The sequence below is a fragment of the Rhinoderma darwinii genome, chromosome 6, assembly GCF_050947455.1.
Source record: "Rhinoderma darwinii isolate aRhiDar2 chromosome 6, aRhiDar2.hap1, whole genome shotgun sequence".
NCBI classification, from domain to species: Eukaryota; Metazoa; Chordata; class Amphibia; order Anura; family Rhinodermatidae; genus Rhinoderma; species Rhinoderma darwinii.
The window spans coordinates 126,444,146-126,472,050 of NC_134692.1; the positions used below are offsets into that span (position 1 = coordinate 126,444,146).

The following is a 27,905-nucleotide window of genomic DNA, read 5'->3' on the forward strand; positions in this document are numbered from 1 at the left end:
TCTATTAGGGTCCATATTACGATTGCAATACCCGGACCACCCAATGGTTCTACTGAACTTTGCTTAGGTCACTATAGGGTTATGTGGTCTCTGAAAATAGGTTAGGAAAGCCAACGGGTGCCAAGTTAGCGCCATTGTGACTTTGTTCTAGCGATTGACTGGGATGACATTGGATGGACACAGTTTGATATTTTTGGTGATTATTTTTTCAATTTTTTTTTTTATATGTTTCAGCATGCCCCACAATTAATAAACCATGAATTCTCTTAACCTCAGCATACCCCTAGTTCCGGTCTGAGGATATGGCATGAGTCTGAGGAAAGGCAGATGAGATTGTCTCTAAACACTGGATAGAGCATTTATCTGTGAGGCTCAAGTGAGTCAGTCCAGATCCGAGTAATATGATTACGCACTCATATTTCCTGAGTAAATGTCAAAGCAATTTCTGCTCATGGATGTAATACAATGTTGAAAGACTTTCTTCAGATCTGCCCACAGTTATTAAAAAATTGATACCCAACGTGACCATGAAAATGAGAGAATAGGCGAAAAATGAAACCTGGTACAAAATGATATTAAAAACCACAATCAAAGCATATTTTTGAAATACAAAATACTGCGGCTGGCCCGGCGTGGTCAAGCAGAGAAGTCATTTGTAATCCCTCCTAGCGGGTTGAGGTAACCTGTGGATGTACTGAAATGATCATAGCTCAACAGGCAGATGGGACCTACTGAACCTTGTAGTTGAGGACAGCATCTTAAAGGGGTTGTCTCACCATGGACAGCCCCTTTAAAGCCTCATGCACACATCCGTTGCCCGTCGTACGGCTGCGAATGACGGATCCGTGAAACACGGACCGCACATGGAAGGCTTCCGTGTGCAGTCCGTTGTTTTAACAGACCAAATGAATGGAGTGGCCGAGACTGTTCCGTCAAAAACGGACAGTAGTAGGACCTGTCCTAATTTTGCCTGAACGGCCACACGGTTCCGCTAAAACAACGTAAGTGTTTTGAATGTTGAATGTGTCAGTGTACTATCAGTTAAAAAAAATGGATTGCACACTGAAGAAAATAACTGAAGTGGACATGAGGCCTTGCTTGGGAGCCCCCGGAAAACTGCTGACTTTGCCGGGGGAAGTTGCCATAGCCTGCTCATTTCCCCTGAATGTACTATTACATGGCGGCCTTTCAGAACTAATACATGGACACTAGGAGTCCTCCAGAGCAAGGACCGCTCATTTTTATGGCTCTATGCTCTGGTCCTGTGCGTGGGTCCCCCTTCATAATATCCATATGCTCTAATTGGGATATGGACAATTCCTGTCCTGAGGGAACAATCCCTTTAAATGCCCATGTAGGAAATATCAACCAGAAAGAGGACCTCCATTTTTGCTGAAACCTCCGGTCTTCTCTAAACAGGCCTTGCACTGATGGACCTGAAAAATATTTTTGCTTGCAAAAATAATCAAGTTTATAAAAAGTTTTTGTAAAGTTTGCAAATACTTTGCTTTATTGTGTGCTGATTTCTACTTATTTCATCTCTTTTTCTCCATCCACATAGATGACTGCTTCCAAAATTCTGCTAGTTGCCCTTGGAAACAGACAGCAGTTTATGTCCACTCCACAATGCACTGCTCTCTGGTGAGAGGAAACCAACAAAACTTTGAGGTTTGTTTTAGAATGCTAAGTCAAATGATCAAAAATCAGTACAAAAGAAGTAAAACATTTGTAACTCTTGTCCACATGCCCTATTAGGCCTTATTGATATCATACAGGGGTATCTACCACTAGGGACCCCCTTCTGTTAAGCAGAGCAGAGAGAGTCACTGAATGTGATACATGGCAGTCCATTAACTTGAATTGGGCACCAGAAATACCACACTGCCCCTACACTGGAGTATTTGAACTATTGAGCTGCATTCATAATTCTGTTGGTTGTCATTGTAAACAGTCAACACTCCTGTCGACAGACACACCCCTAACAGCTTTGCTAAGCTTCTATAATGCAGTGAGACGGTTATTTTTTATTACGTAAGATAACAACTATACAGTGCCTGGTGCAAAAATGCAAATCACCAGCGCAAACTCTGTGCATACTTTGAGCCCACAAATATTGCAGGGAGATTTCTGCTCTGAAGCCCAAATAATTGCGAATGCAGCCCTAAAATATAATACAGCTTGTACATGATAAGGATTGTACATTCACAAAATATTCCAAATATTTATGTCGATTATTTTTAAACTTTATCATGTTTTTTTTTATTGCAAGCCCCATGGTCAAACAGAACCAAATTGTGCTAATTGAAGAAAAAATTAACACATTTTACTCAAAACTCAATTTTGTTATTTTCCTTCACATTTTGAGCAAAAGTTTCCTAAAAGTTAAGGTACACTATAATACAATTTTAAATCGCTAACCATCTTGAAGCGGTAATAGAGTTTCAGCAAAAAAATGTTTTTGTATAATGAAAAGTTATACAATTTTGCAAGATACTCTCTGTATCAATTTATCCCGGTTTTCCAGATCACTGCTTGCAGTCATTCAAACAGGACCCTTGATTGTATGCTCTTAGTGTGATGGACACATCGATGCATGACAGAGCTCTGATAACTGTACTGCAACAATTCGTGCACCTGTGCGTCCACCACATGAGCAGAAACAATTTTTATCCCCTAGAGGTAAACACTAAAGGTTCCTATTAAATGACTGCAAGCAGAGATCTTGAAAACCAGGAAGAATAGATACAGAAAGTGTATTGGAAAACTTTTCACTATCCAACGATGTTCTGCATAATAACTGACAAACCTCCAAATAACCTAAATATATAAAAGAGCAAAAACAACAACGTATATAATGAGGCTGCAAAGAAATATCCAACTCTTTCAAAAACTTCCAAGTTTTTGGAACGCCCTGTTCTTTTTAGAATATTTCCACCACAGACCATCGCAGCTGAATCCTTTTACCAGGCACCGCTACCGCAGATTCTAAACATTTCACGTAGTCGACAAACACATTACAGGAAGGCAATAAATCTGACGGGCTGTAAAAAGATCAAGACAATGAAGGCAATAGTTGAGGTTACCATGTGATTCAGCGACTGCTCAAGTCTAAGCACCCTAAATAAACAGCAGTGGCATTATTGGGAGCTGTTGTATAAACGGAGTCTTGCCCGGGTACAACTTCCACCCATGAATTCCATGGCCATGCTGGTGATATCCAAGGCTGGTATTTTTAGAAGACATCCTGGTGTCCCATAAGCCCTGCAGCGATAACCGACTTATAGAGGAAATAGTCCTTGTGTACGATGAGCTCTCCAGACATCAGATATCAGGCGCGCTGTGGTGTGGAGATCCAATTGCGGAATATTTCTACAGTAAACAGCTCGCTAGTCTTATGTTACCATGACAACCTGCCACTTCTGAGTCTCACTCTCTCGATTGCACAGATCGTTCTAAATAGCTCCAATTCCTGTCCACTTACACCTGGGGTGTACGTAATGTCATTTTGGGGGTGATAGGAGGGGGTCATAGTATAGTTTTACCATTTTCCACAGACAATGACAATACAGCACAAAAAAAAAAAAAAAGAGATGGAAAATAACAATATATCCAGGATTTAAACTTCCGAATATATGATATATTAAAATGTGATCACCTATCAATGACCTTGGGGACAAACAGCTGCAGGGGAGTCTCATCTTATAGATCTATATGCATGTCCCCCTCATCCACTGACTAGGTGCAATTGAACATAAGCTGCCCCCCATTATCGTGGTCCCAGTCCGCCTTACGTTGGATGTGGCCTTGTGGCGCCCCTTTCTCTATATGGTGTTTTGTCGTACAGTGCATAATTGCCAGCAGACCAGAATATGCCAGGACTGTCCCTATTTTTTAAGGGCAATCCCGGCAAATATTTTTCCCTCAAACAGGGACAACATTTTTTTTTTGTTTTTATTTTTTTAATCAGCCATTACCTATTGGATTAATTCAATGACCTATTAAATTAACCCAATAGTTGTCGGCCGATATTAAATGGGCTATCCGGGTTCTGAATTTTTTTTTTGCAATTGCTGCGAATGAGATAAATTAAGAAAGTACTTACCCATCCTTTCCCCTGGTGATCCTGCGCTGATGCTCCGGCGGCACTCTTGTTTACATGCACACAGCATGTGACCGCTGCAGCCAATCAGGGGGATCAACGAAGCCCAGCGGTCATGTGTTGTATCTTTAGCATTACGCCAAAAATACGATTTGTCAGAGCTGAGCACCCCTGAGTCCTCTGATTGGCTGCAGCAGTCACATGCTACGTGCATGTAAACAATTACCGGGAGAGCCACCGGTGCGTCAGCGCTGGATCACCGGGGAAAAGGATAGGTAAGTATTACTTCTATTCAGAATTTATCTAATTTGTAGCCATTGCAGAAAAAGGCCCGGCTCCTCTTTGGCTCCAGGCGCCGCCACACATGACGCCTTGATGTCATGTGCAGTGGCGCACACAAGATCTTGACGCTGGCCAAGTGGTCATTTGGATGGTCAAGTAATGGTAACGGTTAGAATAGGCTACGTTAGGCACATAGGCTTCATTCACATCTGCGTCGGGACTCTGTTCATGGGTTTCGTCGGACCTTTCCCTCAGGGGAACCCATGAACGAAATCCAAACTGAACCAAACGGAAACCATAGGCTTCCATTTGAATCACCACTGATTTCAATGGTGATGGATCTGGTGCAAATGGTTTCCGTTTATCACTGTTATGTACGAGTTCTGTCGTTTTGACGGAATGAATAGAGAAGTTGACTACAGTATTTATTCCGTCAAAATGACGGAACCCTTAAACAACGGTGACAAACGGAAACCATTTGCACCAGATCCGTCACCATTGAAATCAGTGGTGATGCAAACAGAAGCCTATGGTTTCCGTTTGTTTCAGTTTGGATTCCGTTCATGGGTTCCCGACGGAAAGGCCTGATGGAACCCATGAACTGAGTTACAACGCAGATGTGAACAAATTCTTAGGCCTCATGCACACAGCTGTACCCGTAATCACGGCCCGCAATTAAGGGCACGGCCAGCCGCCGACGGGCCGCTCGCACTTTCGGCCCGTGCTCCCATCCGAAGTATGGGAGCACAGCCCGTAAAACACAAAAAAACGGACATGCTCCATAATTCCCGGCACAGTTCTACGGCAGACACCCATCCGTAGCAATACGGAAAGGTGTCCGCAGCCATTAGAACTGAATGGGGCTGTAATTACGGACCGTAATATGGCCGAATTTAAGGTGGTGTGCATGGGGCCTTAGACAGCAATTGGAGAGCAGCTAAGTCACCCACTACTCTCATAGGCATAATTTACTGGATATGAATACCTATGTCATACATCGTTGAGCCCCTGCACCACTCATTCCACTCCCCGGAAATGCCGCTTTTAAATCATGAAATACAAAAGTGGTTATAAGATAGATAGAGAGGTAATATGATACAATGTAAAAACGTATCGGCCAATATATATGTTATAATGTCCGGTAAATGATAAGAATATAAGTAAACAAGGAGTTCCTTCACCATATAAAAGCAAGTACATTCTCACAGGTCACAGAACTTATATTTAATATACATAATATCACGCTGCTCATCTCTGTATAATTGTCAGGTTCTGACGTGTAATTTTTATACAAATATAATTTACAGAGATGATTATTCAGTCAAAAGACGACTTAGGGGCGTTCTAATAACAACAAACAAATATATAACTGGACAGTACAGAGATCTTTCTAATGATCTTTTTACACTTAGGTCTGTAACAAAGAAAAGGGGGCATTCTCTACGTCTAGAGGAAAGAAGGTTTCACCATCACCATAGACAGGGATTCTTTACTGTAAGAGCGGTGAGACTTTGGAACTCTCTGCCACAGGATGTTGTGATGGTTGATTCATTGAACAAGTTCAAGGAGGACATGGATGCCTTTCTTGAAAAATATAATATTACAAGTTATGGGTACTAAATTCTGGATATGGGACGTTGACCTAGGGATTTAATCTAATTGTCAAATTTGGAGTTGTGGAGGAATTTTCCCCTAATGAAGCAATTGGTATCCACCTACAAAGGGTTTTTGCCTTCCTCTGGATCAACACAATAGGATTATAGGTTGGACTTATCAACTTTTTCAACCTTATCAACTATGTACCTATACTGAATTTCTATTAATGTTTCTTATATGAAAATCAATGTAGGTTGGTAGGGGTTATTTTTTGAAGCATGGAAACCATTCTGTGCTATAGTGTGGTGTGTTATGTGAAGACTGATATATGGTGGAATTTTCAATATCTAATCAAACGATAAGGGTCCCAAAAATGGACCCCTAACCAATCTTCATTATTTACTCACACACTTGCCAACAGTCCAAGTTTTCGAGGGACTGTCCTGTAAACTGGACCGCAAAAGGGGCTGTGATCATTTACATTAAAGAGGGGAATTAATCTGGCATTCAAATTTGGGATTCAATTGTGGGCGAAGCCAAACGTGCACGCTTATGGGGAGATAAGAGGAGAACACTGCGTCCTGAATGAGTGTTCGCCTCCAGCTATCTTATGTGTATGGCCAGATGTAGCTGTGCTAGGTTTATTGCAGAGTTTCCACATGTAATCCGTGTGTGTGTATACTGCAATCTGATGTATTAGAATGAGCTGAAAATATCGGACTACTACTCACAATGGAGAGAGACATATATTTATATTGACGTTTACCTTTATCCTCCGCACAAAATATGGAGCACAGATATTACATATAAAATCTTAGTGGCTGTTATTGTTATATTAAGAGGTATTCCCTTATTATAAAAAAAAAATGGATAGGCCACAAATGCCTGAGAGGTGTCGGTCCCATCTATGGGACCCTCACCCATCAATAGTCTGGTGACCCCGTGTACCGACTCCCAGCTATAAGATGTGCCTATCCTTACCTTTCCTCCTGGTTTGAATGATGACGATATAAGTGGCGCAAGATGAAGACCAGGAATCAGCAATCGGGGGTTAGCGGACTCCCATGCTCCCGTTAGGTGAGGGTCACAGTTCTGGGACCCGCACCTCTCAGGAATTGATGGCATATCCTGTGGAAATCAGGTTATTGTGTCTTTAGATATAATCATTTAATGTCCTTAAAAAAATAGTGATTCGCTGTGTATCTAGTCCATTACTGGTGCCGCCCAGGATTCCAGCCCTGAGTCTATTGACATTTGAAAAAGACGTCTTACCCACAACCAGGACAGACTGTCCTGCGGCAATAACACGAGTTATATTTGAATCTGGGATAAAATTGGATGGTTGTGACAAACACCCTATTCATTGAGTCACCCGCCCTCTCTTCATCACAAGTCCTCCCCATGTTGGTTTGGTGCCCAGGAGTCCCCAGTTCACACAGCAGATCCCGTTCCCATCCAAATATATACTGTGGGCGGAATTCTATACAGACTCATCATGTTCTGCATTTAGATTCCTTTTTATTTTAATTGAGCTAATTTAGTAATATAAAATAGTACAGGAGCAGCATTTCCTTCTGTACTTTGCTTTGTGTTGTGTAATGTGCTTGAAATTACAGAATCTAATTTAAAGACGTTATAACAACTAATATCTGAAACCTCAAACTTGTTGATTAAATATCTTGATGACTAAAACAAGTAATTTGTTACTAATGAAGGAGAATTTACTAAATTATTGCACTTCATCTCGTCAGGGATGGGGGCGCTGTTGCATTCGAATCTATAGAGAATATTCGTCGCTGGTAATGGTGGAAGATGGTACTACAAGTGGCACAAAAAGCCATTTCCAATAAGATATGAAGTAGACACCATCAGAAGTGACAGATATAATATTATAACATACTGTGAGCCAAACATTACTCTTTTAAAGGTAAATGAACTTTTCAAAACAACTTTTGACATGTCATAGTGACATGTTAAAAGTTTTGATCGATGGGGGGTCTGAGCACTGAGACCCGAACCGATCTAAAAACGAAGCGGCAGAAGCGCTCAGAAGCATTCGTTGCTACTGCCACTGCTGAATTACATGATACTTCCAATGCAGAAATATCTGCATAGGGAATAGAGGTGTAGATCTACTTCTTGGGTAGGAGTTAATCTGCATAATATGCTTGGACAGAGACCTGATCCCTACTTAAACCTCACAACCAGAAACAACCATAGTAGACAACCCCTTTAAATAGTACCTGTTACCTCTCCTGACATGTCTGTTTAAGTAAATACTTGTATTCCCCATGAAATAATAATTCTGGATCGTCTTTTCTTAGAATTCCTCTGTTTTCCCTCCTAGAAATTTAGAAATAAATTGACAACTGGGTGTGACCAGTTGGGGGTGTGTCCCTACACAAACTGACAATGTCCAATCAGAGTTGACGGAGTCAGACTGTGTAGGGACACGCCCCTGTGACATGGGGAATGGTAACACCCAGTTATCAATTTATTTATACATTTCTAGGAGGAATAACAGAGGAATGGCACAACACAGAATTCTAAGAAAATATTTCCAATTTTTTTTATTTCAAGGTGAAATAATAATAAAATAGACATATCAAGAGAGGTGACAGGTGCTCTAAAAGATAAAAGGGGTAAATGTATATAAGTTCAGCATGTGATATTTTATAATGTGTTATTGGACCAAACAGAGCAAAGAAAGAAACAACCTCTACCCCAGATCCTGAATAAAAATAAAGTTACAACTAAACTGTAAGATTCCATGTACAGAATACTAGGAATTAATTCTGCTCATCATTGCAGAAAGTAAAATTCCAATATGTTACCAAAAAAGGGGCTGAATGGTATAGATTAAAGCTCTAGGATCCCCCTTATTGAGGATCATTTGCCTCATTATATATGTGACAACCACCTGATTACCGCCGGTCCTGCTCCCGGAACCCCTGGCAAACAGCTGATTTTGCCGGGAGAGGCCGTAGCCAAACAAGCATTTCCCACGTAACAGCCACTGCAGGGGAAATGTAGTATTACATGGCAGCCATTCAGAACCACGTCACATGGATAATACATGGACGACATATGGACGTCTGGAGTCTGCCAGAACGGGCTCATAGAGGGAGATCCCGAGCGTGGTACCCCTTTTATGACGTCCATATGCCCTTTTAGTAAATAATTGTATTTTCCATGTAAGAATTCTGGGACATCTTTTTTCAGAACTCTACATTGTGCCGTTCCTCTGTTATTCCTCCTAGAAATTTAGGAATAAATTGACAACTGGGTGTTACCAGTTGGGAATGTGTTCCTACACAAACTGTAAATGTCCAATCAGTGCCAAACAGAGTCAGGGTGTGTGGGAACACATTCCTATGACAAGGGAAATGGTAACACCCAGTTGTCAATTTATAAATAGATTTCTAGGAGGAATAACAGCGGAATGGCACAGTCAAGTGTTTTAAGAAAATATTGATTGATTTTGTGTTGCGCCCACATATTTCCCAGTGCTGCACATGGATTGTCACCATTCACATCATTACCTGTCTCCAATAGGGCGCACAATCTAATTTTCCCTATCTCAGACACACACAGTCATACATCGGCTGAACCCCATGCAGATTTTGTCCTTCGTCGCACTCGAACCCAGAACCTCAGTGTCGTGAGGACGCATGTTTATTGCCATAGGGAGAGGGGAAAAGTAGCAGCAGGATAACTCTGACTCGGCTCTAGCGCTCGGAAGCCCCATAGAAATGAATGGAGTGGTGGTCGAGTATGCGCAGTATCGCTCCATTCACATGGAGCTTCCAGGAACGGCAAGGTAAGCCCGTTCTCGTGATCAGTGTGGTGCCATCGGTCGGACACTCACCGATTAGATATTTATCACCTATCCTGAGGATAGGTATTAAATATTAATTATGGGAAACCCCTTTATATCTGGTTGAACAATTTTAAAGCCAAACCTCGTCTTCAGCCAACAGTATACACCGGAGGACAGTGGGGCTTCCCTTATACACTAGATTGACGCCAGGTCCTTATATCACCGGTCTATATTGACAATCATCTAATGTTTATGCCCAGCAAAAGTCATCCACACATTATATGACACTGTTACTGGGGAGGGGGCCACAAACAAAGTTTTTGCCTTAATCTTGCCCCGATACTATAACTGGACATTTGCTTCATATAAGTCAATATAATGGATGGAACAAATGACTGCATTTTAATGCACCTTCCCTATAGAATCATATAAGGTTTGTCACCCGTAGTTTTTGTCCTCTCCGTTTGAGGAATCACTGTCACTTCCTCTTTCAGACTGTCATTGATGTCACTAACGCTGTCATTACATGGAGAATACAATATAGGAATACTCAATTTATTGTTCTGACATAAAAGAGGAAGCAGAAGAAAGGAGAGGTTTGCATTTTATTGCTATTTATCTGTATGACAATTATTTATATAGCCAACATATTCTGCAGCACTGTACAGTCACATCAGACCCCACAACACTCAAGTCTACAGGCATAGATGGTACAGCCAATTTCAGGAAAAGATAAGCCCATTTGGAAACTACAGGGAAAACCTACAAATTCCATGCCAATATTTCTTGATCAGAAGTAAACCCACAAATTTTTCCAAAAATGACCACAGCTAAATTTCAATTTAAACATAGCTCAAGTGCTTGCCAACATTTAGTGAATGCAGTACCCACTGATGACCTGTAGATGGTGTCATGTGCTCCGTAAACTATGTACCTAAACCTCTATAGACAGTAAAAGCAGATTTCCCTACAATCTGAATGTAACTATAGTTTTTAGGATTTGTATTTTTAACATAGATCTAGGTATAATCCCATTAGTACATCTGCTCCATTATGTGGATCCAAACTACCATCCACATAAATGTTCACATCCTAAGGCCAGGATCACACGAACAGTATTGGAGCATTTTTTGTATCGTTTTTTGAGTCAAAACCAGAAGTGGATCCAGAAGGTAGAAAAGGTATAAAGAAAAGACTGATGCATCTCCTTTCTTTTGTGTCCACTCCTGTGGTTGGCTAAAAAAAAACTGAGCCAAAAACTGCAGCAAAACCATGTGTGTGTAATCTTAGCCTAAAGGCCCTTTTACACCGTCCGATAATCGGCCGGTGCAGCGAGTGCCGGTCAACAAGACATCGTTGATCGGCGCTCGTTTGCGCCTGTCACACGGAGCTATAGATGGGTTACTCCGATCGCTCGTCCCCATACATTATCATGTCGGCAGCGCGTCTCCCTATTAGATATGCTGCCGACAACGATAATATTTTACTTTTTTAAAACGATACGATCAGCAGATGATGAAGCGTTTGCTCGTTCATCCGCTGATCGCTGCCCTGTTTACACAGGGTAATTATCGGCAATGCTTGTCTGCCTGATAATCGCCCAGTGTAAAACCCCCTTAAATTGCTTGAATTGGGGTAATTGTGTGTGTACGGAACAGGAAGTGTTGTCATGAGGACACAGCAGCAAAGAAACTGCAAACTGGAGGGTTGTAAATTCAAGTACTGATAATAATGATATATAGTAAGCTAATAGACGTTTTATTCCGCTTTTCTGGTAGTTCTCCTAATACTTGTTATATGTGATTGGGACTTGTCAGAAGATATGTAGCAGCTGTAGAGGCTCTTGAGCTGATATTTCCAATTCTAGCGCTATATGCAGCAATACAACATCATGGAAAGAATGGCATTACCAAATGAGTCAATCCCTGTCCAGACCCTCTTACCATTTACTCTGAGAGGTATAAAGATATTGTACTTAAAGTGTCATTCCACTTAAAAGAGCATTTCACAGTTTAAATCTGTATTAAAGAGTTGAGTTAGGCCCCGTGCACACGACCGTATTTTACATCCGTAATTACCGAACGTAATTACGGACCCCTTCATTTCTAAGGGCTATGGACACCTTTTTTGTATTTTTATGGATGGGTGTGCGTGCCATAGAAATTATGGAACATGTCCTTTTTTTGTCCGTAATTACGGCGCGGACTCCCCATAGAAGTCTATGGGTGCTTTCATAAATACGGACGGCTACGGATGTGCATCCGTTACCATCTGTAATTACGGAAGCGTTGCTATGCGACACCAGGAGATTAGCCAAGATTCCTCCCTGTTTTTTTGTGGATCCGTAAATATGGATGCATTACGGATGCAATACGGACCGTATTTACGGACACTGTTCCATATATGCGGATGATTTACGGTTGACTATAATGACTACAGATCCGTATTTACGGATGGATGAAAAATACGGTCATGTGCATGGGGCTTAACATTGCAGATACGTTTCCTTATTGCTCTTTTACCCATTTTGAGTTTCTCACATCCATGACTGCTGTCAAAATACAGCTGGTTGCCCTTGGAAACAGACTACACTCTGCTGTCAGTCATGTGACCAAACATCTTAGGCTTCGTTCACATCTGCGTCGTGTCTCCGTTCATGCGTTCCTCCAGACCTTTCCCTCAGGGGAACCCATGAACAGAATCCAAACTGAAACAAATGGAAACCATAGGTTTCCATTTGCATCACCATTGATTTCAATGGTGACGGATCCGGTGCAAATGGTTTCCGTTTGTCACCGTTGTTTAAGGGTTGATGTTTTGACAGAATGAATAGCGCAGTCGACTACGTCAAAATGACGGAGCCCTTACACAACAGTGACAAACGGAAACCATTTGAACCGGATCCGTCACCATTGATATCAATGGTGATGCAAATGGAAACCTGTGGTTTCCGTTTGTTTCAGTTTGGATTCCGTTCATGGGTTCCCCTGAGGGAAAGGTCTGGAGGAACCCATGAACGGAGTCCCGACGCAGATGTGAACGAAGCCTTAGCTCTTAGGCCCCATGCACACGACAGTATTTTTCATCAGTAATTACGGACCCATTCATTTCTATTGGCCACGGACGCCTTTCAGTATTTTTACTGATGGGAGTCAGTGCTGAAAAAATAATAGAACCTGTCCTATTCTTGTCCGTAATTACGTCAAGGACTCTCCCATAGAAGTCTATGGGAGCTTCCGTAAATACGGACGACTACGGATGTCAATCGTATACCGTTCGTATTTACAGAAGCGTTGCTATGCAACATGCTGATGACATCATTTGCATCCTCCCTCTTTTTTTTATGGATCCATATATACGGATGAAATATGGATGCCTACGCAATCGTATTTACGGACAGTATTTCGGGATAAATTAAAATATGTTCGTGTGCATAGGGCCTAAGGCATCATGCACACAGGCGTGCCGCCGACGCATTTTCGGCCCGTTCTTTCATACAAAGTATGGGAGCACGGCCCGTAAAAAGCAAAAGATAGGACATGTCCTATCTTTTGCGGTACACTTCTACGGCACGGACACCTATCCGTAGCGATGCAGAAAGGTGTCCGCGGCCCATAGAAGCGAATCGGTCCATAATTGCTTTTCTGCGATTGGTATCGAGGCAGTGCATTAGAAGATCTCTGGCTGACAGTGATCTTGTCCAGCGGTAGATCCCTGGTCGACAGCAAACCAGTGCAGAAATGAAAACCCTAGTCAACAGTGAGGCCCCATGCACACGGCCGGCCCGTAATCACGACACACGATTGCGGGCACGGCCGGCTGCTGACTGCTGCCCGCTTTTTCAGGCCATGCTCCCATACAAAGTATGGGAACACAAACAAATGGACATGCTCCATAATTCCCGGCACAGTTCTACAGTACGGACACCCATCTGTAGCAATACGGAAAGTGTCCGTGGCCAGAACTGAATGAGTCCGTAATTGCGAACCATATTACGGTCCACAATTACGGAGAATTTTTATGGTCGAGTGCATGGGGCCTAACTGTGTAATTGTCATCTGATCTCCCACAATACATTGGAAAAATTCTCTAGGAAAAATGAAATCAGCAGAATTTTGAATTTAGCTTTAGGCATATCTGGAGAAGAAAAAAAGATGCAAGAAAAGCAACGTATTTACAAAGCTACTCAACATTGCATACATAAAACATCACTGCCTGACTACTGACCTTCTCCAGCTTATCAAAATGTTCTTTCAAGAACTTCATGGGGCGGTCGGGTTTCGCAATACACAGGTTTACAATACATTCCTTCAAGATTTGTTGAATGTTGAATTTTTGCACGTAGATTTCACAGCCTTTTAAACTTTCATCTTCTATGTTAGATGAAGACGAAGAAGCCATCATGGATAATTGGAGAGAGCTGCTGCAAGCCTAGAAAGACAATGAGATCTGTAATAAGGAGGGATCGAGGGGAATGGATACATTTTCTGTACACGTCTCAATAATATTTGCCAGTGAAATTCCTTTAATCTAAAATTCCATATTCCAGAAAATCTGATAATCCGTCACTTGTTTCCAACAAAAACATAAAGGGTAGAAGCAGAAAACCAAATTCATTGACACCTCAGATCAAAGTAACATAGTCTGGGTAAATATTTTATTTTGGTCTTTCTACCTTAAGGTTTTCCTTTCTTAAAGTTTTGTATACTTTTCTATGACTGTACAATAACCCAGAACATCAGATAAACCAGTCTGAAAATAGAATAAATGTTGTACTTTTTAATCCCACTCCTGGTATTGCTGCTCAGCCCCATTGTCTCGAATGGGTCTGACATGCAATACCAGATATAGCCATGGACAGAAGTGGCGCTGTTTTAGAAAAAAAAAAAAAAGCAACCCCTTTTTCTAATCTCAGCAAACCTCTTAAAGGTCCCATTAGTGCCAGATTAAAGGAATTCTACTATTTTTGCCATAGAGGTTCTCACACCGTAAACACTGATGTCAATTAGCTTACATATGCCATCGATGTTGGATCACCGGGGGTCTAGTTACTGGGACTCCCACTGATGCCAAGAACATACGACTTGGGATGCTCATTAAAGAATGGCTTTTTTGGCTTTTTTCTAGTGCAGTCCCTGTGGCAGCAGTCCCTGAGATGAAAAATGAGGGGCCAAATTGCTAAACATAGTAAATTACAAAATGTAAGCAGATTGTGTATACCTTTAAATAGACTTTATTTATAATTGTATAATATATTTTATTCCTGGATAAATTAAAGTTAAACTTCTGGATAAACTCTTTATAAACGTATCCGTCACAAACATGTGGGTGGGGATCCTACATATATTTATAGCGAGATATCTGTAGTGCTACCCATCTGTGAATAACAACCTGATGTTGACCACAGAGATCATTCAAATTATAGAATATGCCAAGAGCCATAAAAAAAGTGTCCCAATTCTTTTCCCAGCGCCCTCAACAGAGACACCTCTGAGAAGAGAAGGGTTTGCCAGCCCTACAGGCCTAGAATCTCACCTGATCATAGGATCCGGCCAGAGAATATTTAGGCAATATATGGTTTTCTTAAAGGGAGTCTCCAAGAATATATAAATATCCGCATATAATAGTACAAATGTACACACAATCCCTAATATACTCCCTGCTCATTATTATGTCATCACTACTGAAGTCTTGTATATGAACAGTTCCAGCTGCACCCCTGTATGTCAGTAATAACGCTACTATGTCATTATTTGGGAGTCACCATTATGTCACCACTACTATGTCACTACTGTCCCCACTATATGATTACCATTTTACTGCAGTGTCTACTATATCACCACTATGCCACTGCCGTAACTACTATGACTATTATATCACTGCTTACTCACTACCACTATGTCACTACTATGGCCATTATATCAATACTAGGTCCCTGCTGTGACTACTATATCACTATTATGTCACTGCGCTGACTACTATGACTATTATACCACCTCTTCATCTCCACTACTATTTCACTTCTTCTAGCCCCTATATTATTACTATGATACTGATGTGACTACTATATTACTTCTATGTGACTACTACCGTATGACCATAATTTCACTGTTATATCACTATGCTATTTCCGCCCCTGACTATGACTATAATATCACTACTGTGAATACTATATAACTACTATACCTATAATATCACTACTGTGTAACTACTGTGAATACTATATCACTACTATGTCACTGTTGTGAAAACTATATCAGTTCTATAACTATAATATAACTACTATATCACTACTGTGAATACTATATCTCTACTATGACTATAATATCACTACTGCGAATACTATATCACTACTATCTATGACTATAATATAACTACTGTAATTACTATATCATTACTATATCACTGCTATAACTATATCACTACTGTAAATACTATAGCACTACTATATCCCTATTGTGAATACTATATCATTACTGTAACTATACTATCACCAAGTCACTGCTGTGAATACTATATCACTACTATGTCACAACTGTATTTACTATATTATTACTATATCACTACTATAACTATATTACAACTACCATATCACTATTGTGAATACTATAACACTACTGTGAATACTATATCATTACTACTATAACTATATCACTACTGTGAATACTATATCACTACTGTGAATACTATATCACTACTATATCACTACTGTGAATACTATATCACTACTATATCACTACTGTGAATACTATATCACTACTATATCACTACTGTGCATACTATATCTCTACTATGACTATAATATCACTACTGCGAATACTATATCACTACTATCTATGACTATAATATAACTACTGTAATTACTATATCATTACTATATCACTGCTATAACTATATCACTACTGTAAATACTATAGCACTACTATATCCCTATTGTGAATACTATATCATTACTGTAACTATACTATCACCAAGTCACTGCTGTGAATACTATATCACTACTATGTCACAACTGTATTTACTATATTATTACTATATCACTACTATAACTATATTACAACTACCATATCACTATTGTGAATACTATAACACTACTGTGAATACTATATCATTACTACTATAACTATATCACTACTGTGAATACTATATCACTACTGTGAATACTATATCACTACTATATCACTACTGTGAATACTATATCACTACTATATCACTACTGTGCATACTATATGGGCGGGTTCACACATAGCGGAATTTCACTTAAATTCCGCTGCGGACACTCCGCAGCGTTAATCCGCAGCGGAGCCGTTTCTCCATTGACTTTCACTTTAATTTAGCAGTGTTCGTTTACACGATGCGTACAATTCCGCTGCGGAGCATAGGCTGCGGAGCGGAATTTGGTGTCCGCAGAATGCTCTGTCTGTTGCGGAGCAGTGGCGGACTGATTGCGGACTCATGGCGGAATTTCTCCATTGACTTCAATGGAGAGTCAAAATTCCGCAATGAAGTCCGCAGATCTTATGTGTGCTGCGGAGCGTATTGTTTTTACTACCATGACATTTCTTCATTCTGGCTGGACCTATGTATTTCTAGGTCTACAGCCAGACTGAGGAAGTCAATGGGGCTCCCGTAATGACGGGAGCGTTGCTAGGAGACGTCTGTAAATAGTCACTGTCCAGGGTGCTGAAAGAGTTACGCGATCGGCAGTAACTGTTTCTGCACCCGGGACAGTGACTACCGATCTCAATATACATGTATCTGTAAAAAAAAATATAAGTTCATACTTACCGAGAACTCCCTGCGTCTGTCTCCAGTCCGGCCTCCCAGGATGACGTTTCAGTGTAAGTGACGGCTGCAGCCAATCACAGGCCAAGCACAGGCTGCAGCGGTCACATGGACTGGAGCGTCATCCAGGGAGGTCGGGCCGGATGCCGAAAGAGGGACGCGTCACCAAGACAACGGGCGGTAAGTATGAATATCTTTGACTTTCACTAGGGAAAGTGCTGTCCCTTCTCTCTATCCTGCACTGAATAGGGAGAAGAGAAGCACTTTTCCTGCAGTCCGCAGCGGCCAGTCCGCATCAATTTTCTGCGCATTTTGTGCAGATCCGCAGCAGAATCTGCAACGCAGATTCTGTGCGGCATTGATGCGGACAGTTGCGGAGGAAATCCGCCACGTGTGGTCATGCCCTATCTCTACTATGACTATAATATCACTACTGCGAATACTATATCACTACTATATCACTACTGTGAATACTATAACACTACTGTGAATACTATATCATTACTTCTATAACTATATCACTACTGTGAATACTATATCACTACTGTGAATACTATATCACTACTATATCACTACTGTGAATACTATATCACTACTATATCACTACTGTGCATACTATATCACTACTATGTCACTACTGTGAATACTATATCACTACTATATCACTACTGTGAATATTATATCATTACTACTATAACTATATCACTACTATATCACAACTGTATTTACTATATTATTACTATATTGCTACTATAACTATATTACAACTACCATATCACTATTATGAATACTATAACACTACTGTGAATACTATATCATTACTACTATAACTATATCACTACTGTGAATACTATATCACTACTGTGAATACTATATCACTACTATATCACTACTGTGAATACTATATCACTACTATATCACTACTGTGAATACTATATCACTACTATATCACTACTGTGAATACTATATCACTACTATGTCACTACTGTGAATACTATATCACTAATATATCACTACTGTGAATACTATATCATTACTACTATAACTATATCACTACTATGTCACTACTGTGAATACTATATCATTACTATGTCACTACTGCTAATACTATATCACTATTATGGCACTACTATAACTATATCACTACTGTGAATACTATATCATTACTATGTCACTACTGCTAATACTATATCACTATTATGGCACTACTATAACTATATCACTACGGTGAATACTATATCACTATTATGTCACTACTGCAAATACTATATCACTACTATGTCACTACTGCAAATGCTATATCATAACTATGTCACTACTGCAAATACTATATTACTACTATGTCACTACTGTGAATACTATATCACTACTATATCACTACTGTGAATACTATATCACTACTATGTCACTACTGTGAATACTATATCACTACTATATCACTACTGTGAATACTATATCATTACTACTATAACTATATCACTACTATGTCACTACTGTGAATACTATATCATTATTATGTCACTACTGCTAATACTATATCACTATTATGGCACTACTATAACTATATCACTACGGTAAATACTATATCACTATTATGTCACTACTGCAAATACTATATCACTACTATGTCACTACTGCAAATGCTATATCATAACTATGTCACTACTGCAAATACTATATTACTACTATCTCACTACTGTGAATACTATATCACTACTATGTCACTACTGTGAATACTATATCACTACTATGTCACTACTGTGAATACTATATCACTACTATGTCACTACTGCGAATACTATATCACTACTATGTCACTACTGCGAATACTATATCACTACTATGTCACTACTACGAATACTATATCACTACTATGTCACTATTGTGAACACTTTATCATTAATATAACTATAATTTAACTACTATGTCACTACTGCGAATACTTTATCACTACTATGTCACTACTGCGAATACTATATCACTACTATGTCACTACTGCGGATACTATATCACTACTATGTCACTATTGTGAACACTTTATCATTATTTTAACTATAATTTAACTACTATATCACTACTGCAAATACTATATCACTACTATGTCACTACTGCGGATACTCTATCACTACTATGTCACTACTGTGAATACTATATCACTATGTCACTACTGCAAATACTATATCACTACTATAACTATATCACTAATGTGAATACTATATCACTACTATAACTATATCACTAATGTGAATACTATATCACTACTATAACTATATCACTAATGTGAATACTATATCACTACTATGTCACTACTGCGAATACTATATCACTACTATGTCACTACTGTGAATACTATATCACTACTGCGAATACTATATCACTACTATGTCACTACTGTGAATACTATATCACTACTATATCACTACTGTGAATACTATATCACTATGTCACTACTGCGAATACTTTATCACTACTATGTCACTACTGTGAATACTATATCACTACTATATCACTACTTTGAATACTATATCACTATGTCACTACTGCGAATACTTTATCACTACTATGTCACTACTGTGAATACTATATCACTACTATATCACTACTGTGAATACTATATCACTACTATGTCACTACTGTGAATACTATATCACTACTATGTCACTACTGTGAATACTATATCACTACTATGTCACTACTGTGAATACTATATCACTACTATGTCACTACTGCAAATACTATATCACTACTATGTCACTACTGCAAATACTTTATTATAGCTTATGAAATAGACGTGACTGGCTATTTGTCTCTACACTACTACAATATCAGGCTGTGTATTTACAGTATGCTATGAGTGTTTGGTAGTACAATGTGTAACAACTGGGATCATAACAACAACATCCACCCCATGAAAACAATAAACATCTGTCTAGTGTCAGCAGTTGTGCTATGATACAGAAGTAGCAGAGCCGAGCTGCAGGAAACCCTACTGCATTATCTAACTGTGATCACGACGCATCAACAATGCAGCCTCAGAGTGAAACGACCAATTCAGCTCTGCTGCATCTGTCTGTCCCCATGAGCTAGGCCTCCACTGCTGCCGGGTGGCTGTTTATTCCTGCATTGTTGTCTCTGCTATGATGGATTTAATATCAATAATGGAGATTTCTGCCCCTGAACAGAATGTAATGTAGTCAGGGACAGGATGTGCAGTGATCGGCAGGGGGAGGGGTTGTTTACAGCGCGCTGCACTCAGCACGACCAGCGGTGTGACATTGTTATTGTTGTACGTGTGTCTGTGTGTAGTGTGGAGATGTGACATAGTGTGTGTGCCCGCTGCTGTGCGGCAGAGATGGTGGAGGAGGAAGGGGCTCCTTACCGTTAGGTATCCAGGGAAGACGGAAGGAAGAGGATGCTGCAGAGCTGGGGAGGGGCGGGGGATCTACAATCCGGGGCTGGGGAATTGGGAGATCGGGGTGGACGGTGGTGTGTGTCTTACCGGAGCGGGGATGAGAGGTGTCGGGGCCCGGGCTTCAGCGCTGACACTGCTGAAGTGACGTCACGCAACCTCGTTTTCGCGCATCTCTTATTGCTACTGCCTGCGTGACTGTCACTGATATCACTGCTGTCACTTATCACTGCTGTCACTTATCACTACTGTCACTTATCACTGCTGTCACTTATCACTGCTGTCACTTATCACTACTGTCACTTATCACTGCTGTCACTTATCACTACTGTCACTTATCACTGCTGTCACTTATCACTACTGTCACTTATCACTGCTGTCACTTATCACTGCTGTCACTGATATCACTGCTGTCACTTATCACTACTGTCACTTATCACTGCTGTCACTGATATCACTGCTGTCACTTATCACTGCTGTCACTTATCACTACTATCACTTATCACTGCTGTCACTGATATCACTGCTGTCACTTATCACTGCTGTCACTTATCACTACTGTCACTTATCACTGCTGTCACTGCTGTCAGTTATCACTGCTGTCACTGATATCACTGCTGTCACTTATCACTTCTGTCACTTATCACTGCTGTATCTTATCACTACTGTCACTGATATCACTGCTGTCACTTATCACTACTGTCACTGATATCACTGCTGTCACTTATCACTACTGTCACTTTTATCTCTTCTGTCACAACTGCTGTCACTATTATCACTGCTGTCACTATTATCACTGCTGTCACTATTATCACTGTTGTCATTTGTATCACTGCTGTCACTATTATCACTGCTGTCACTTTTATCACTCCTGTTACCACTGTTGTCACTATTATCACTGCTGTCTCTATTATTACTGCTGTCACTATTATCACTCCTGTTACCACTGCTGTCACTATTATCACTGCTGTCACTATTATCACTGCTGTCTCTATTATCACTGCTGTCACTATTATCACTTCTGTCACCACCGCTGTCACTATTATTACTGCTGTCACTACTGCTGTCACTATTATTACTGCTGTAACTATTTTCACTGCTGTCACTACTGCTGTTATTCTTAATACTGTTGTCACTATTATTACTGTTATCACTATTATCACTGCTATCACTATTATTACTGCTGTCACTATTATTACTGCTTTCACCACTGATGTCACTATTGTTACTGCTGCCACCACTGCTGTCACTGGATTAATGCTGACAATATTATTACTGCTGTCACTGTTGTCACTACTGCTGTCACTACTGATGTCACTATTAGCACTGCTGTTACTACTGCTGTCACTATCATCACTGTTGTCACCACTGATGTCACTATCACTGCTGTTACTACTGCTGTCACTATCATCACTGCTGTCACCACTGATGTCACTATTAACACTGCTGTTACTACTGCTGTCACTATCATCACTGTTGTCCCCACTGTGTCACTATCATCACTGCTATCATGACTGCTGTCACTATTATTTCTGCTGTCACCACTGCTGTCGCTATTATCACTGCTGTCACTATCATCTGTGTTGTCACCTCTGTCACTATTATCACTGCTATGTCACTAATATTGCACTATTATCACTGCTTTTGTTACTATTATTGCCTCTACGTCACAGCTTTGTCATTACTATGTCAATATTATCATTTCAATTTCGAAGCTATGTCACTAGTGTCACACTATTGTAACTGTTGCATTATTATTTCACTATTATCACTTCTATTTTAGTCTGTCTACTTTAACATTACTACTGAAGTCTTGTATATAAACAGGTCCAGCTGCACGTATGTCACTAATATCACTACTATGTCATCACTGTCACCAGTACGTCACTACTGCTATGTGTCCCCACTATGTCATCACTATGTCACCAGTACGTCTCTACTGCTATATGTCCCCACTATGTCATCACTATGTCACCAGTACGTCACTACAGCTATGTGTCCCCACTACTATGTCATCACTGTCACCAGTATGTCACTACTGCTATATGTCCCCACTATGTCATCACTATGTCACCAGTACGTCACTACTGCTATATGTCCCCACTATGTCATGACTTTGTCAACAGTACTTCACTACAGCTGTGTCCCCACTACTATGTCATCACTGTCACCAGTACGTCACTACTGCTATGTGTCCCCACTACTATGTCATCACTATGTCACCAGTACGTCACTACTGCTATATGTCCCCACTATGTCACCAGTACGTCACTACTGCTATATGTCCCCACTATGTCACCAGTACGTCACTACTGCTACGTGTCCCCACTACTATGTCATCACTGTCACCATTATGTCACTACTGCTACGTGTCCCCACTACTATGTCATCACTATGTCACCATTATGTCACTACTGCTATGTGTCCCCACTACTGTGTCGTTGCTGTGGTCACAATATCAATACAGTAAAGGCTCGTCCACACGTAACGGAATTGCCGGGTTTTTTTCCGGCCGGAAAAAATGCAGCAGCATACAGTAGCAGCATAGTGGGGTACATTTAACAAATCTCATCCACGCGCTGCGTAAAATTTTCGAGCCGAAATTGACCTGCGGTGCGTAATTTACAGATCGCAGCATGTCAATCCCTGCTACGGAAAGTGGCCAGAATTGCTGCGTTTTTCAGAGGAGATATCGCCATCTCCTAACATTGGCAGCAATTTCCTGCACCATTTTCTGCCGTAAAAACCGCAGGAAATGGTGCGTTTTTACCGTAGCGGAAAGCCTTTGACTTTCAGGGTATGTGCACACGGTGAGAGGCTTTTACGGCTGAAAAGACAGACTGTTTTCAGGAGAAAACAGCTGCCTCGTTTCAGCCGTAAAAGCTCCTCCTCGCATTATGCGAGGCGTCTGTGACGCTCGTAAATCTTGAGCTGCTCTTCATTGAGTTCAATGAAGAACGGCTCAAATTACGTTGCAAAGAAGTGTCCTGCATATAATGTATATGTGTCCTGCACTTCTTTTGACGAGGCTGTATTTTTACGCGTCGTCGTTTGAGGGTATGTGCACACGTAGTGACCAAAAACGTCTGAAAATACAGAGCTGTTTTCAAGGCAAAACAGCCCCTGCTTTTCAGACGTTTTTTGAGCAACTCGTGTTTTTCGCTGCATTTTTCGCGGCGTTTTCGCGGCGTTCTTTACGTCCGTTTTTGGAGCTGTTTTCATTGGAGTCTATGAGAAAACAGCTCCAAAAATGTCCAAAGAAGGCTGGGTTCACACTACCTATTTTCAGACGTAAACGAGGCGTATTATGCCTCGTTTTACGTCTGAAAATAAGGCTACAATACGTCGGCAAACATCTGCCCATTCATTTGAATGGGTTTGCCGACGTATTGTGCAGACGACCTGTCATTTACGCGTTGTCGTTTGACAGCTGTCAAACGACGACGCGTAAAAATACAGCCTCGTCAAAAGAAGTGCAGGACACTTCTTTGGACGTTTTTGGAGCTGTTTTCTCATAGACTCCAATGAAAACAGCTCCAAAAACGGACGTAAAAAACGCCGCGAAAACGCAGTGAAAAATGCAGCGAAAAACGCGAGTTGCTCAAAAAACGTCTGAAAAGCAGGGGCTGTTTTCCCTTGAAAACAGCTTTGTATTTTCAGACGTTTTTGGTCACTACGTGTGCACATACCCGAAGTGTCCTGCACTTCTTTTGACGAGGCTGTATTTGAGACATCTCAGCAAACTAAAAGCGGATCTGGCTCTTCTCCAGGAGACACACCTGGAGGAGAAAGACTTTTTTCGTATGCGGAAATTTTGGGTGGGAGAAGTCCATGGATCCCCAGCAAAAGGCAGGAAAAATGGGGTAATAATGCTAGTTCACAAAAACTTCACAGCCACATTACGCTCGAAATCCTTAGATACTGAAGGAAGATTGCTACATGTATTGTTGGATACTCAAATGGGCGAGTTGAGTATATATAATGTGTATGCACCAAACTCCAGCAATTGCATATACTTTCAAAATCTAAAGGCCGCAATCCTAGCAGACACCTGTGTTCAGGAGATAGTAGGAGGTGACTTCAACTCAGTCATGTATGTAGCGGAAGATAGAAAACGAAAGGTCCCCACTACGAACTTATCCACTGATGATATTTTGCCAGATCTCTCACATGACACACAGTTGAGTGATGGATGGCGATACTCACATCCAGATGATAGGGATTTTACTTATTTCTCACCGACCCATCAATCGTGGTCTAGGTTAGATTATATTTTTTTGAGTTCGAGTTTACTACAGAGAATAGACCAAATTGACATCACCAATATGTTAATATCGGATCATGCACCGGTGAGGTTAGTGCTGATGGACACTCAAACTAAAGGGGGGGATTTTCAGTGGAGGTTTCCATCAACACTAGCATGGGAAGAAGACTTCCAAACAATGCTAAAAGGATGGTGGCTAGAATATGACACTGATAACGCAGCACATAGAACTGACCAAGTGTTGTACTGGGAAGCGGCCAAGGCGGTGCTAAGGGGGAGACTGATATCTTATATGACATACAAGAAAAAGCAAACATTTCAAAAATATAGAGAATGTAGCGACATTCTACGGGGGGCCTATTCTAATTTCCTGGCAGATGCGACTCCGGAAAATCAGAAGAAGTGGGTAGAAGCCAAACAACATTTCGAATCATGGTTAGAAAAAAAGGAAAGATTGGGTAGATCTATCTATGAGGCTAAACTGTTCCGATTCGGCAATAAAGCAGGGAAAATGCTCGCGGGATTGTCCAGAGGATTCCGACCACACACGCACATTACACGTTTGACAGATTGCAGAGGTGTCACGCTGATCCCAGAAAGATAAACGAAATTTTTCATTCCTTTTATCAAAGGTTATACAAAACTACTAACACGACAGATGATATAGCAGGGGCACAGTTTTTAACACAAATAAACTTACCTGCATTATCAGCGGAGCAGCTGGAAAACCTAAATGCTCGAATAGAGATGGAAGAGTTTCAATCGGCTATTGCGGCTTTATCAAATGGGAAGGCGCCGGGACCTGACGGTTACCCGGCAGAATTTTATAAAATATTGCAGGAACAGATAGCCCCGACACTGTTGGATTACTTCAATTTGTTGCTGAATGGTGCAAATATTCCACACGCAGCCAACACAGCATATATAAAGGTGATCCCGAAAGCAGGGAAAGATGTATTGCAGCCAAGCGCATATAGACCCATTTCACTCATAAACTAAGACATCAAGCTAATATCTAAGATTATGGCAGCCAGACTTGCATTGCTGATGCCGTGTCTGATAGGACCATCACAGGTTGGCTTTATCAAGGGCAGAGCGGCTGTTACTAATATAAGGAAGGTCCTGGGAGTGATGGATGAGATTAAGGCCCGGCCATCGTTATTTCAAAAGGCAGCACTCATACAACTAGATGCTGAAAAGGCGTTCGATAATGTGGAATGGCGTTGGTTGAACATGGTCATGGATAAATTTTGCATCCAGGGGGGATTTAGAACATACCTTAACACTCTGTATAATAATCCCACTGCAGCGGTATGCACACCGGGAGTCAGGTCACCAGTGTTCAAACTGCATAAAGGAACGAGGCAGGGCTGCCCCTTGTCACCGTTATTGTTCGACTTAGCACTGGAACCTTTAATTCATGCTTTGGAGCATGGAAAAAAGTTTGAGGGCATACAAGTGGGAAGAGTTGAAGTGAAAACTGCAGTGTTCGCAGACGACATCTTGCTGTTTCTCAAGAACCCAGCCCAGCACTTACAAAGCATTTTTGAATTATTTCGGGAGTACGGGACGTTCGCGGGACTAAAAATTAATCCAAACAAAAGTGGATTAACACCCCATAACCATTCAAGAGATTTGGAAATTCAAAAGTCAGGAATTAAAATTGCAAAAACCCACATTATATATTTGGGGATTCAGATAGGGAGTACTGCGGGATCTTTATATCGCCTAAACTACGGACCACTATTTCATAAAATAAAATCAGAACTAGACAGATGGGCCTCCCTGCCGCTCTCAATGTTAGGCAGATGTCATCTGGTGAAGATGATCTCGTTCGCAAGGTTACTTTACCCGCTACAGACCTTGCCACTTTTATTGAAACATACGGAGGTCAAAGCTTTTAACAAAGCCATATCTAAATTTATTTGGTCAGGGAAACGCTCACGGGTTTCACTGGTTAAATTGCAAGGATATCATTGGCAGGGGGGGATGAATGTTCCACATTTGAGGGGCTACAACATTGCTAGTTTGTTTAGACATGTCCTGGACTGGATACACCACACAAATCACTATTCTAACTACACAATAGAAGCGGAGCTAGCGGGAACATGTGACCTCGTGGCTCTTTTACATACCAAATTGGGCGCTCTTCCGCAACATGTAAAGGGTTCTGTAGTGCTGAGAGACACTATTATGTGCTGGAAGGAAGTGAGGAAAAAGCAGGGTCTATCCTTCCGACTGTCAAAATACTTACCTTTATGGTCACATGTAGAGTTCCCGGCGGGGCAGTCCAGTAGCCTGTTTAATAAGTGGAAACAGCAGGGCATTGCAACAGTGGGTCATATCTTACATGCCTCAGAACCCAGACTAAAAACGTTACTTGAACTTGTAGAGGAATTCGGTATATTACCAACACACTATCTCCAATATCTGCAGGTCAAATCGTTTTGTATTACCAGAGTGGGGAATCTGGAAGGAGAAGTGATCGATAACCGATTTGATGAGATGGTGGGGGAAAGACAGACTAGGAACACATTATCAGATCTGTATAGAACAATTAAAGATTTATATGTGAGACTTAACTCGAAAGACCTGTTTGCATACTGGAGACGCATTCTTAAGATACCAAACATTAACACAACAGAACCAG

The 27,905-nt window shown here is 40.8% G+C and overlaps 1 protein-coding gene across 2 annotated transcripts in view; it reads right to left on the minus strand.

Moving 5' to 3' along the window:
• PRKAR1B (protein kinase cAMP-dependent type I regulatory subunit beta) overlaps window positions 1-21,186 on the minus strand; it is a 154,912-nt gene extending 133,726 nt beyond the window's left edge. Inside the window, exons 1-2 of one of the 2 annotated variants that reach the window (XM_075830278.1) lie at window positions 21,082-21,186; window positions 14,025-14,228 (exon numbers count right to left, since the gene is read on the minus strand). In XM_075830278.1, coding sequence (XP_075686393.1) covers window positions 14,025-14,201 — 177 coding nt within the window. In that variant the 5' untranslated portion in view covers window positions 14,202-14,228; window positions 21,082-21,186. The other variant, XM_075830279.1, reaches the window with a different exon arrangement.
• Window positions 21,187-27,905: the final 6,719 nt, after the last annotated feature.